Raw genomic sequence first — 14,426 nt, 5'->3', positions numbered from 1 at the left:
GAAAACATGAATTTGAAAATGTAAATGTTAACAAAAATAACAGTTAACTTTGTGTTTTTATTTTCTTTAAGACAATAAAAGCACAATCGAAAAAATAGCAGTGGGAAGGATAAACCTCCAGTATTGATGCACAGGGCCCCGGTTGGTTGTGATGACAAACAACTGATGAATAATTTACAATTGATACCCTATAACCATAGCCGATTTTTTTTCTCCAAACCTCCTCCTGCCGACATAATCTCACACTGCGCAAAACCCTTCAGAACCGATATTTGGATTTCAGAGCCCTTTGGCCCAGCCAAATTAATTATATTAGCTGTGTGAATCACTGTTATGGTGCCCCCCCCCCCCCACACGACTGCTCTACTGCCCCCCCCCCATCCCAGAAGAGCTAGAGCAGGGTCTGGATGGAGGTCTCTTCAATATCAAAATCCGCAACGGCCTCCTCCCTCCATAGTGCATGACATACACAGGTAAGACATTAGCAAAATAGAGAGTAACAATTGCAAACAATACTGGATTAAAGTGCTTACCTATGCAATATTTTCACAGCTAAATACCAGTCGGCTACATAAAATGTGTGCAATTTATAGTGCAGCCTTAATGTAAAGTGTGTCCATAAAGGTATTGCTCCATTAAGGTAGAAAGCTGTTTGAACTCTGTGGTTGAAACGTTTGTAACATTCAATATGGACTTAATGTTTTTTTTACTGATAGGTATCAGATGAGTACCCTCCAATAAAATTACATCCTTACAAGATAAAATAAATGTAACATTTTTCAAGCAAAGCCTTCAAGTGTCATGCACATAAAAACTTTGAATTTAAAAGACAAGTAAAACACCATGAAGGCAGAATATTTTATTATTATTGTTAAACTTGTTTACACAGGAAAGCCTCACTGAGTGTCAAGACTTTATCAGGAAGGTCCTGCTAATATTCACTGGAGGGAGCAACGATTGTAGTGTTTGCCAATTATGTTATTTGCGAGTTTTTTTTACATTTGCCACATTTCGACCATGACTCCAAGACACAATGACCTTCTCTTGTTTGAATGACTTCACGGGATGTTTAATGTCCACTGTTGATGAGCAGGCACCTACTTTATGGTTAATACATCTCTAGTATTAATCAGGGCGGCCTGCTGTATTTAAAACCACAAACATCTGCAAAACACAGCGAACGTGCTACTGCTGGGCCATCTCACCACCGAAAATGTTGCATTGGTATCATAATTTTGAAACTGTGGCACATTAATATAGAACCACTTGTTGTCAGGCTCTCCACGTCCAGGGAAACCACAGAATGTTTCAAGGAAGCAATGATGCACAGTATACAAATACTGACTCAAAGAGCATTCGCTGGAACTGGGCTTGCTTCATAGCAGTACACAAACCTCTGCAAAATATTCTCAGGATGTGCCCGTATCATACGCAACGTGTGCAGGCACCTCAAAAATTAATTCAGAATTCCGCAGCACGTTTTGAATTACGGTAGTGTAATTAACAAAATAGAGGAACAATTTTTATCAGAAGCGATTGATTTGCAAGAATGAAGCAACATTTAGTGTGAGTGAGTCAACATACACATTCACAAGTGTATTGCACACACAAGATGGCGGTCCTCCACACTGGTCATTGGCTGTGAGGCAGCAGTATCTCAATGACTCCTTCCCAGGCAACTGGTGTGGGAAAAGTGGACCAATTCAAGGGCCACCAAACTCACCAGACCTGATTATTGTTGATGGTCAACTTCATGATCTATAGCGTGTATTCCAAGAAGCAGAAAAAAGCAAAAACTTGAGGGACCTTCAACAGCACGATACAAAACCCTTCAAAACAATCACATCTGGGATGTTGACAAACATCTGCGACTCTCAGGTCTCAATATGATGCACGAACAACACCATGGCAGACGTGAGAGATTTAGAGGAACAATACTCATACAACAATATATACAGCACCGTACTACCAAGTGTGTGGTGATCATGTATCGCTTAATCAACCTGGCTCAAGTTGCTTGTCTCATAATATCACATGAATAATGCATGATACTTTCACGGATATCCTGCAAAATAATTATGTTTTAAATTACTTTATAGGATGACCACTTCATTGCTCTACTCACTAATCTTATCTTTTCCCAGGCACATTTAAATCAACATCAGGCATGGAAGCCACTTACAAGGCCTGGCTGCATGCTTTTCTTGGACCAACTCGATTACAGTAATCAATCATAATTGGTTGGATGAAAATGCAATTTGCATGTTTATTTAAGTAAATAAAATGCACATTGTTCTCAGCCGGTCTACTACTCTGTATGCACACCAACGTGGTTTCACAAACTGTTTATTCATAACAATAACAAATACTGTGTGGTATTACTGTGCTTGTAAAACATTTAATATAGCAAAGAGGTTTAATAGCAAATAAAATATCATGAATTGCCGATGGTTTTCTATGTGTTTTAATCCAAGCTTAACTTTTCTCTTTTTCAGCAAATGAATTATAAACAACAATGAATTACATTTGAAAATAGAGCCAATCTGTTGTCCAGCATACAAACTGCACACCCAAGCAAGCTATGTTCCTAGCATATTGCAATAAAGTTAGTTTGTGCAAGATTATGAGTTGATTACTTTTTAAAAGACTAATGTACACATGCATACATTGCAAAAAAATATAATCCCGTAACAAAGTGCTTATTTTCATTGAGTCCAACCCATAACTGCAGCAGAGTTGTAGAATGTTACCATAAGAGGTTATGACTGAAAGCACTTAAATTAATGATCAATGGCGTCTTAAATAAGTCAAGCCCTCTCAATGGATGAGGGTCTTATTACGATTTTTCAGATTCTTATTCTTATTTTCCTGTCAAACCTACTGACCATCACCTCTTCTCATGGCTCCCCCTCATCAGATTTCATAGTTGGCGCAACCCAAGGGAACGCATTTAACAATATAACCTTAAAATTCTGGACTAGTCGAATCCCCTTGCATGACAACCAATGGCTATTGTCAACTGCCGTCGCATCCAAACACATTAACTCCGTTGTGAATCATCCCTATCAACTCTGATCTTTCCTCTCTCCCACCTGTCATGCCTCAGGAAATATTCAGCCTCATTCCGACTTCTCCAATAAAAAACACCTCTCCCCTTGACCAGCTATCGGGCACCATCTTCAAGCAATGCTCCAAACTCTCAAGTCATGATTGCCCACATTGCAAACGGCTCATGAGTCTGGTTATATTTTCCCAGCCAAAGAAGTTTGGTCAGGTCACAACAAAATAAAAAGCTTGGTTTAAACCCTGCCAATTACTGCCCAATCACTCATTCATCAACAGCCTCTAAGCTCCTAGAATCAAAGACTACATTATCTCTTCCACCAATGTTTTGCTCACACCAGTCTGTCTACCATTCAGCACACTCCACTGAGACCACGCTTGTTGAGATCACTGACGACAATTTTTATGGCTTGTCGACTCCAATTACATTATCACATTGGTCTGCATTGATATATCTGCTGCCTTCAACACATTTAATCATGACACCTAAATGGAGCGCACCTGGAATCAGATTTTGCTGTCAGCTGCATGGCACTGCAGTGGTTTAAATCTTACCTGTTGGTCTTATGTCAACTGATGATCTTATGCCAAGATTGGAAACTCGATATCATCAGTCACCATGTCCACAGCCATAGTTCACCAGGGATTTGTACTGGGTGCAATCACATGAACTGCATGACTGCGCCAAAAACCTTGCACAAACCCTTGTTCTGGTTTTCTTAAAAAATCTAGAAACAAGTATAAGATTGGCATACTCTGTCATCATGCCATCTTTCAAGTTCAGCTGCCGTATCTCTCCACTCTCCTTAAACCTTTTACCACTGAGAAGCACCGTGTTCTTCGGGGCATGTCCCAAGATCTCGCGATCGTCCTCACAAACAGGACTCTCTTGGCAGAGCAGCGTTTTCCTGCGGCTGCTCCCATCATCTGTAACTCTCGATAACTCCACTTACGAAGCATTCAAACTCCCTCTGCTTTCAGCAGTCAGCTGAAGGCGCAGCACTTATTCATTTCGATTCAGGAAAAACCACGAACTGGTGTTCCCCACCTCCCGAGCTCGCGATCAAACAACGGTTTGTCTGTCTCTCGAAATTTGTGTTTGTTATAAAAAAAAAATCATTATTATGGTTATCATTTATATAGTAGTTAAAAAAAAGATAAGTCACACACCAGAAAACTTTTTGGCATGAAAACCGCTTTATATCCACATTTCAGTGGAGAACTGCAAACTGTGACCTGGTAGAATGCGTCGGGAGAGAACATTCCGAAACAATTCTCGGGAAATTTTGTGGAAACGACTCCGTCTACACGACCGGGTTCATTAGGAGGGATCCCCACAGCGCTCACTGCTGCAGCCTTTCCATTTCCTCCCCTGGCGTCAGGTTGCATCCGGAATCACCGTCTTCCCATACGGAGCTCAATCGAGCCCCTAACAGTGCCACCTTCAAGGCAATTCACACCAATGACAAAAGACGTATAAGAAATGCACACACAGACGGATATAAAACCTAAACACAAATATGGTCAAAGGTCTCAATACATTTCAGGCTGCTGTGGTGTGGTGGTTCTATAAGATGCAGAAAATAATGACCAATGTTTACTCGGGTTTTGTAAAAGCGACGACGCTCAAAAGATTAACTTTGGATAAATGTCCCTACAACACCTACGTTCTTATCAAATCAACAGCAGGATACCATATTAGTTAGAAGGTAAGTGCATCAGCAGCATTGCTATTTTCATATTACAATGATAACAAGGGCATGAATTGCATTCTTTAAATGAGTGATTTTCGATGAACATGTGTTTGCGACTTACACAAAATAAGAAAATACAACATTTTGCACACTGTTTCACTTCGCAACACCTCTAAATTCTATATTATCTTTCATCACCAAAGCCAAGGTTGTCAACGTAAATCGCTCGTCGAGGAGTCAAACACATCCCAGGTTGGTGTGCTCGATCATGCAACGCCGGCAGTGCTGCTGCACGAATCGCAGCGTGTCGGGGGACAGGTTGCAGTCTTGCACGCTCAGCAGCTGCAGCCCGGGGCAGCCGAGTGCCACGCCACGTAGCCCCCGCTCCGAAACGCCCTCACAGCCCTTGAGTCCGAGCCGCTTCAGACCCGGACACCCACGAGCCAACACCTCCAATCCGACGTCCGTGACCAGCGGGCAGCGACCCACGTCCAGGCTTCTGAGTCTCGGGCACCCGCGACCCAACGATTCAAGCCCTCGGTCCGTCACGCCCGGGCAACCGCGCGCATTCAAGTAGCGCAACCCGGGGCAGCGTCGGCCGAGGCAGCGCAGAGTGACGTCCGTGACACGCTCGCAGTGTGCCAGGCTCAGATAGCGGAGCCTTGGACCCAGCGCAGCCGCCACGTCCCGCAGGCCGGCGTCCGTCGCCGTGGGGCAGTCGCACAGGCTCAGCTCGCGCAACGCCGTGCAGTGGCGCGCAAGGGCACGCAGGCCCCCATCCGCCACGCCGGGGCAGCGGCGCAGGTAGAGGCGGGCGAGACGGGGGCAGTGTCGTGCCACGGCAAGCAGTCCCTCATCCGTGAGGCCCGAGCAGCCCGACATGTCGAGGTGGCGCAGCAACAGGTGGCGGCTGTGCAGAGGGCAGGCCTGGCACGACGCCTCAGGGGTGAGGCTCACGCACGTGATCTCCGGGCAGTCTTGGGTGAGAGCAAAAGTGGAGGCAAATGCAGGGATAAACGTCCGTTTAAATGTGAGGTGCACATCGTTTATAAAGTGAATAGCATATTACTACCTATTTCTATTGCAATAAACGACATGATGAAAAAAAAAACAGGTCTACAGTAATTTGCTTTTTAAACTAACAATGCGCATATCCTTTGGATATGGCCATCCGTCCATCCCTCTAGCCAGCAAAACTGATTTTTACAATAAAGTGTGATAGCGGTATTAGCAGTCTCCGTTAATTGCTGGACTTAAACAGCTATATTACACCGCTGTGGGCCAACAAGTGGTGCATTGTATTATTTGACTTTTGTGGTTTGTAAGAAGAAGTAGGCCAACTGTCGCGAAGACGTGAAAGAGGATGAACCTGAAACGTCGAGGTGCTCCAGGTTGGGGCACCGCGTCACCACCTCAAGGAGGCCACGGTTGGAGATTTCGCCGCAACCTGACACCTCAAGACGTCGGAGCTCTGGACAGCGCCGGGCCACCGTGAGAAGCCCCGCGTCGCCCAGCGCTGGGGAGCCACTCAGCACCAGCGTCTCGAGCGAGAGGCACACGAACGGCGTGTCCCGACACAGCCGTGCCGTCAACGCGTCCAGTGCTCGCTCCACATTCGGCCCTGAGCCTTCATCCCAGGGCCTTGTTGAAACAAACGATTCTGCCATTAATGCTTGTGTGACAAATCCATCGTTCACTTCACATTCATACCAAAAAAAGAGTCAAAGTGATTTCTTGCTCAAATGAGCATTGAGCCTGCTTACAGCCCCAAAGGCAGTGGTGGCAAGTCTCTTCAGAGGATAACCATTTTTGGCTTCCACACATAGTGGTAGTTACTTTATCCACCTCAGATATGGACTCACAACCTTCCAGGATATGAAACCAATATTTGAGCTGCTCACTCTGCTGCTGAGCCACCTGGTCAAATATATTTATACATGTGCTGAAATTCTAAAATTTACGGTAAGTTTGGTCGGTATATTTTTGTGGTTTTGCACATTTGCATAAAGAGGAATGTCGAGAGAGATCCCATATATTCAAGAAAATAACTCCAATTCAAACTCCACACAGATAGCAACAATAAAACTCACCACATTCATCAATAGTGCTGCCTTAAAAGAAAAAAAGATATGTATAATTGGTGACATTTCTGGCAATGGCCCTTCTTGATAGCACATAGCAGTCACCGACTGCATTTAGTGCCTCCCACCTGGCTGCCCCACAGGAATTTCATGCATGTGACGTTACACAATATTAAACGTTAATGCTTTATGTACACAGGTCAGTTGGAAACTCACCCTAAGCCATTCCTAACAGATAATGTAAAACACATAATAACACAGATTAATAACAATGTCTGTATTTCCGACAAAATCCGCACAAAACTCTCACCCAAGCTGAACCGTCTGCCAGAGGCGCGGGTCCCACACGAGCCAGTACCAGCGGCGGCACACGCGAGCGCTGCGGCACAGGCTCTCCACCGGTAGGTGGGTCAGCACCCGCAGCATCACCGCATCCGGTAGCCACTCGGTGGACAGCGGGCCGCTCCTCACCCGTACCGCTGCAGCATCCGGTGACCCTGGTGGCTCGCGGTGCCTGTGTCTGAGACTGGGCTGGAAGACGGAGGCCGAGGTGCTGCTGTGGTCGGTGGAAGAGTCCGAGAGACTGAGAGCATTGCGCTTGGTGTGAGAGCCCTGCTGCTCGCTTAGCGGTGGCAAGCATGGGGCATGTGGCTTTGCACAGCCGGAATGGCACTGCTGGCTCTTGTGACTTTGACAAGAGCAGTGCTCGGGGTTGATGGAATGAGAAAGGTCATCGCACTCGAGATTGGTCTGAAGGGACTGCTTGTATGGAGGACATTTGGCGGTGACGTGCACTTGTGAAGGCAAAGCGACGTGTGCGCAGTGAAGATTATGGGAATCTGCAGAAAGATGAGATGAAGAACTAGAACAGGACGGAGAAGAGTAGGAGTCTTGTGGTGGAGAGGACAAGTGGCTTCTTGCCAGGTGCTGCACATAGAGTGGCCTCTGACTGGTTAAAGGCTGAGACAAACATGACTTCTGCTTAAAAGCATGTGGTGAAGTAACTTTATAGTTGTCCACAGCTGGATATAAAAATGACAAATCCTGACCAAAATGAGGTGATAAAATTGCCTTTTGCTGACTTGAAGGACATGAAAAGTTTTGCCGGTGATATGCAGCAGGCGTTGGTGAAAGAGGCCTCTGATGGTTACAGGGTGGTGGAGAGAGGGGCCTATGTTGCATTGGAGGTACTGGAGAAATGGGTCTGTCAGGGGTGGATGGTGCTGGAGACAATGTTCTCTGTTGGGTGGAAGCGAGAGGAGATATAGGTCGATGGTTGTCCAAGGAAAGGGTAGTCAGTCTCTGCTGATGGTGCGCTTGGGATGACACAGTCCTGTGATGGTTGGATGTTTGTGGTAATGGTGGCTTCTGGTGATTGGGTGGTGGAGAAAGTGACCTGTGGTGATTTTGTGGGACTGGAGACAAAGCCCTTTGTAGGCCAGGCTGTGCTGCGAGAGGCACCTGGTGATTGGAATTCGACAACGAAAATTGACCATGGTGGTTGGAAGATTGTGGATTTGAAATTCTCTCTTTATTAAATGGTGGCGAGAGAGGTCTATGTAGATTATGTGGTGGAGAGAGAGGTCTTTGTGGATTAGGTGCTGGTGAGAGAGGCCTTTGAAAGCTAGGTGGTGGAGAGAGAGGTCTTTGTAGACTAGTGGATGGAGAAAGAGGTCTTTGTGGATTATAAAGAGGTGAGAAAGGTCTTTGTGGGTTTGATGTTGGTGGGTGTATATTAGCTGATGGAGAAAGGGGTCTCTGTGGTGAGAGAGGTCTTTGTGAATTTGGTGGTGGTGATAGAGGTTTTTGTAGATTCGGTGGTGGTGAGAGAGGCCTCTGTGGATTCAGTGGTGGTGAGAGAGGCCTCTGTTGATTTGGTGCTGGTGAGAGGGGCCTCTGTTGATTTGGTGCTGGTGAGAGGGGCCTCTGTGGATTTGGTGCTGGTGAGAGGGGCCTCTGTGGATTTGGTGCTGGTGAGAGGGGCCTCTGTGGATTCGGTGGTGGTGAGATAGGCCTCTGTGGATTTGGTGGTGGTGAGAGAGGCCTCTGTTTATTTGGTGGTGGTGATAGAGGCCTCTGTGGATTTGGTGGTGGTGATAGAGGCCTCTGTGGATTTGGTGGTGGTGATAGAGGCCTCTGTGAATTCGGTGATGGTGACAGAGGTCTCTGTGGGTTACATGTTGTTGAGGTTTGTTGTGTCTGCTGGTGGATATGTGTTGAAAATTGCCTTTGTTGACTGGTATGTGTTGGTGAGAGTGATTCTTCATCAATAAGAGGGGACAAAAGTGACTGCTGGTTGGCAGGTGGTGAGAGTGGTCTCTGGTTAGCAGATGGTGGTGGTGACAACGGTCTATTTGGGTGTCCATGTGAGGGCTGCGATGACGTCGGATGGGCAGAAGCTGAAACTGGAGACAGTGATCTCTTGTAATCCGAAGTTAACTGCGCAGTTGCCAGCTGTTGGGCAGACAATGGTGGAGAGATAGGTCTGTGGTGGGTAGACCCTATTGACAAAGTTGGTTTATGATGACCAGAAGGAGGGTCTGGTTCATTAGACGATGAAGTCAAGGCAGGACAATGATAATTATATGACTGGTGCAAAGATGACACGGACTGGAAGTTAGATGGCTGAGGGGACGCAGAGGCTCTTTCCTTGTAATACAGTTGAGATGGTGTCTGGTAATTTTGTGATTGTTTGTAGAGTGGCCTCTCGTAAATTGAAGGCTGGTAGCTACAAGGCTCTGAGATGGGAGAAGTCTGAAGTTTACATCGCTGAGGCAAGCAGGATCTTTGGAGGTTGGAGGGCAATGGTGACATGGCACATTCCTGATTAGAAAATGGCTTCATGAGGACTTCTATACTGTTCTCTTGTGCTACGGTGCAACACTGAGAATCCTGAAGATGTGGGGAAGTGGATTTCCCATTGTCACAGTTGGCAGAAAAATGATGATCCAGACATGACACCGGGCAATGCTGCCCATGGGTTTGACTGTGCAAGGAGCAGTTACGGTAACTAGAATGTTTGTGGTGGGTGTGATGAGAGGATTCCTTGTCAGAATGGACACAAAGACAATTGTTGGATATCGGGGTGTGTGACTGGCTCACAAGAGAATGCTGACACCCATCTATGTGCTGAAGAGAAGAGATGGAACACTTTTGAAAAGACGAGCAGCAGCCATCGAGTCTGGGATGTGCCGAGCTGGGGTCACTGCAAGACTTGGGGTGAGCGTGGACCAGCGCGGTCGTGTGCTTGGTGTCAGCGTTCGACGGAGGCGACGATTTCATGGCTGCTTGAGACTCCAGGAAGTTGACGTCATCAACGTCCAGACAGGGCGTGATGGCATCCTGAGAGCTCAACCCAGAGTCTGAAATGAGTGACACAAAAGCACGAGGCGACTGAGTGGTATATACTGCACGAGCCACGTTAAAACCTGTGAAACGTTTCAAACTCTTGTGGATTCCATTACATGAAAATCTAGAGAGTTGTGTGTCATAATTTTACACTAAATCCCACTTTTCTTAATTGGGCACAAATGCAAAACTAGCAATAGGTATTATTCCTTGAACCACAGGCTGAACATACTCTACTGGTCTTGTCATGAACAAGCACTGCATTTTTACACAAATATAATAATGATTTATGTAGTGTCTAAATGCAACAACATTAAAATACTGGGACATATGTAGGAATACATATCTAGTGATGAACTTGACACACTTCTCTTGAGATGGCACTTTATTGAAGACACGTTCACTTGACATCGGCGGAGATCACACTGCAACAGCCCTGAGTCTCCCACGCATCTTCCTTATATACCAACTGAGGCCACACCCCCATTCCCGAACCTTCTCGCTGACTATGGATGCTCACTCCACCGGCAGACTCTACCGTCCTCTTCCGTCACCTGACCACGCTTCCTTCTCGATCATTCCTGTAGCCACCAGTCCCTTTCACAGTGCGCTGATGTCCCTGGGCCAAGCGGCGTACCCTAACATTGACCAGGCAGGATTGGACTCTCTAGTTCTGGAACGACTGTTGGCGTTGGCACGGAACATGGACGTTTTTTTGTCTGCCACAAAGGATGACGACCTAACATCTCTTAGGGTAGCACGCTGTATCCAGGCGCACTGTAATTTGCGGCGGCGTGTCAGAGTGGCCGCGTGGGCTGGACTGCCATGAGACATCGTATTGCCAGAGGAAAAGGATTCCCCTCCAGTTTGTGAGTTGCTGATGGGGAGTCAGCGGGCGAGGACCGATGTGGGATGGTGGCAGGAGCAGAGACTGCAGGGGAAGGTTGATTCTTCCCCGTGGAAGGTGCCCATCACCTGTTTCAAGTGTGGCCTGCCTGGCCACATCTCCAAGGGATGTCGCGCCGAGCCAGAGCAGTTCGTCGTGCCTCCTTCTTTCTCCACCCCGCCGACCTCCGCTCCTCCAAGCCCAAAGGCGAGTCGCGGCGCATCACACACCTGGCCTACACAGTCACCTCAAGCATCTCCATCACAGATCGTGTCAGGTTTGCGCGTCGCTGGGGTCGATCGTGTCGTGGCGCGTGGGATGCGTAGCTCAGGGGGTGTTGGATTGCCACAGCGTCCAGGCCAGTCGATGGCGTTGGCACATAGGGTCGTAGCAGTGGCAGCGGGATCATCAGCAATTGCAGGGACGGTGCAGGGACTGATTTACAGGTCATTGCCGCTAAAGTCGATTTGTTTGGGACCTGTATGGAGTAATTGTGTCGCCTTTAATGGCGGGAGTTTGGGCATTGTGGGTCAGATAATTGCGACAGTGCGGATCGGAGATAATGAGTTGACAGGACCAGTGCTGACCTCAAAGTCACTGGCTGTACCTTGTCCATTCGGGATTGACGATGCTGGTGGACCAGGGTTGTGTTGAACTGTCGTCGGGGCGTAGGTTGGCGTTCTTGTCGGCCCTGACTCAACTGCGTGCGGCGAATGTTACAGTTCAGGCCCTGGTGAAGGAAACTGTTAGAGTTCCCCCGGGAGCACAGACGTTTGTGCCGTTGCGGCTGCGAAAGCAGCTCAACCGAGAATCTTCAGCGGGGGGGGGGGAGGGGGGTTCTCTTGACCCCCTCGAACAGGGCAGTTAAGGATCTCACACTGGTGGGAGCCCAAACGATTGTGAGGAGGTACCAGAAACCCTTCCTCCAGGTTTTGAATGCAGGATTGCGTACCGCGGTTGTGCAGATGGGTACGGTTTTGGCTCACGCGACGGCTGCGTGTTGTGAAAAGACCAGCGAAGTAGCCACTAGTGTTGAGGTTTCAGTGGAGTGTGGAGTGGTAGAAGACTAGTTGTGGATGGATGTGCTGTGCGCCGAGAACCTGGATTCGATGAGTAGAAGGGCGAGTTACGTGCCTTGCTCTGGGAGTTCTCTGACATTTTTAGCAAAAGTAGATTTGATGTGGGATGCACGTCTTTGATGCATCATCATATTGATACGGGTAATACCGCTCCCATCCAACAAAATTCGTTTCGGTTTAGCCCAAAAGAAAATGATCTTGTGCGTCAGGCATTCGATATGTTGGCCACCGACATTATTTATCCGTCCACCAGTCCCTGGGAGACACCCATCGTTTTGGTTAGGAAGAAGGACAGGAGTATGAGATTTTGCATGGATTTTAGAAAATTGAACAAGGTCTCCTTGGCAGATGCTTACCTGCTCCCACGGATGGCTGGTCTGTTAGACTGCCACCTGTTGCGCACTTGGAGTGTCACAAGGTACTCGTTTTTCCAGCGATGCCAGAACGTGTTTGCAAAGCTCTGCATTTGTCTCCATTGACGTCTGTAGAGGTCTGCAGTGCTGGCCTTCTCGGTAGGTGCTGTGAGCACGTCTGTCTTCTGGGTAAGAAGTGTAGCAGGAGTCAAGATGAATGGTGACTCCGGGTCGGTTGAGACGGGGATCAGGAGTCTTGAATTAATTATGGCTGAGACCTCGGCCATGAGAGTGGTTAAGACCTCGTGAGAGAGCCGTGTGGACCCGACATCACATAGCATGGAGTCGAGAATGCGTCGAGAAATCCCGATCATGCGTTCCCAAGCTCCACCCAAATGCGAAGAGTGGGGAGGATTGAAGATCCATGTGCAGCCTTGGTCACTAAGGTATTTCCTGACAGAATCATCTTCGACATTCTCCGTATTGATCTTAAGCTCTTTACATGCTCCAGTGAAATTGGTTCCACAATCAGAACGGAGTTGCTTGGCTGGCCCTCTGATGGCGAATAATCTCCGGAGTGCATTTATAAAGCTCGAAGAGTCCATGGACTCGATGACTTCGATGTGCACTGCTCGTGTACTCATACAGGTGAACAGCACTGCCCAACGTTTGCTGTTCGCGAGCCCTCCTCTGGTGCGGCGGGAGATGACTGTCCATGGTCCGAACACGTCGATCCTTACAGAGGTGAAGGGAGGTTCCACACTGAGTCGATCGGCTGGGAGGTCTGCCATTTTCTGTTCTTCCTGTTTTCCACGTAGCTTGCGACACCTGATACACTTGTGGATTGTGCTGGTGATGCATCTCTTTGCTCCAACGATCCACAGCCCTGCAGATCAGATTGCTCCTTCTGTGAATTGCCGACCTTGGTGCTTGACCTTCTCATGGTAGTGGCGCACAAGTAAAATTGCAATGTGGCTCTGGCTTGGGATTATGAGGGGGTTTCGTTCATTCTCATCTAATTTTGCATTCCCTAGCCGACCACCGATCCTGAGCAAGTCGTCTTTGTCCATCCTGGAGTTTAGCTTCCTGAGGGTGCTGACCCTAGGAAGGTCTTCTCCCTTGTTGATGGCCTTGATCTCGCTTGCATAAGCTGCCTGCTGCACACAGCGGAAGATTGATTTCCTTGCTCTGGAAAGCTCGTCTTCAGTGCGTGGCACTGTGCAGTGATGCCATCCATTGCAGCTACCAGTGGTGCCTCTCATTGGGCGATGGAAGCAGTCTGCGATATGCGTTAAATGTGCTATCGCTCGCACAAGCGTCGTCCATTTCGAGAAATGTTCGAAATGGTGTGGACTCAGTGGAGTGCTTGGTCGCACATTTGTTACGAAAGTTGTCACTTGAGGACGAATCTTCTTGTCTGACTTGGGCTCTATGAGTCCAAATGTCTCTTTGGTAGTACATGGGCCACCGTCTCGTCGTAAGAGGAACGCTGAACCCGTCAGCCAGATGGTTTGCTTCAGCAGAGATGCAGGGACGGACCTAGTTGTGAGATCTGCTGGATTCTGATCAGTTGGGACGTAATTCCATTGCTCCAGCTGCGTTGATCTCCTGATGCGCTCCACCCGGTTGCTGATGTAGGTGTAGAACCTTCTGTTTTGGTTGTTTATGTAGCCTAGTACGACCTTACTGTCCGTATAGAACTTGACCGCGTCCAGTTTGACGTCCAATTCGTCTAAGATCAGTTCCACCATTTCTGTAGCTAGAACGGTTCCGCACAGCTCGAGCCTTGGGATGGTATGTTCTGGTTGTGGGGCCTTGCCGTGGAACTCCTTCCAGGATTCCCACTCGGACGACAGCTCCGGGTCTAGGAACGGAGAGGCCACGGCCGCAGCGACCACCGCCATGACCACCAGCAGAGCGAC

At 47.9% G+C, this 14,426-nt stretch overlaps 1 protein-coding gene across 1 annotated transcript in view; it reads right to left on the bottom strand.

Moving 5' to 3' along the window:
- Positions 1-4,905: 4,905 nt before the first annotated feature.
- LOC144718347 (uncharacterized) overlaps positions 4,906-14,426 on the bottom strand; it is a 38,224-nt gene continuing 28,703 nt past the window's right edge. Inside the window, exons 3-5 of the mRNA XM_078593906.1 lie at positions 7,149-10,200; positions 6,127-6,398; positions 4,906-5,734 (exon numbers count right to left, since the gene is read on the bottom strand). Of these exons, the coding sequence (XP_078450032.1) occupies positions 4,995-5,734; positions 6,127-6,398; positions 7,149-10,200 (4,064 nt within the window). The 3' untranslated portion in view covers positions 4,906-4,994. The remainder of the gene's footprint in view (positions 5,735-6,126; positions 6,399-7,148; positions 10,201-14,426) is intronic.

This window comes from Lampetra planeri, chromosome 1, assembly GCF_965212315.1.
Source record: "Lampetra planeri chromosome 1, kcLamPlan1.2.h2, whole genome shotgun sequence".
Classification (NCBI taxonomy): domain Eukaryota; kingdom Metazoa; phylum Chordata; class Hyperoartia; order Petromyzontiformes; family Petromyzontidae; genus Lampetra; species Lampetra planeri.
This window is presented reverse-complemented; position numbering and strand designations above follow the sequence as displayed.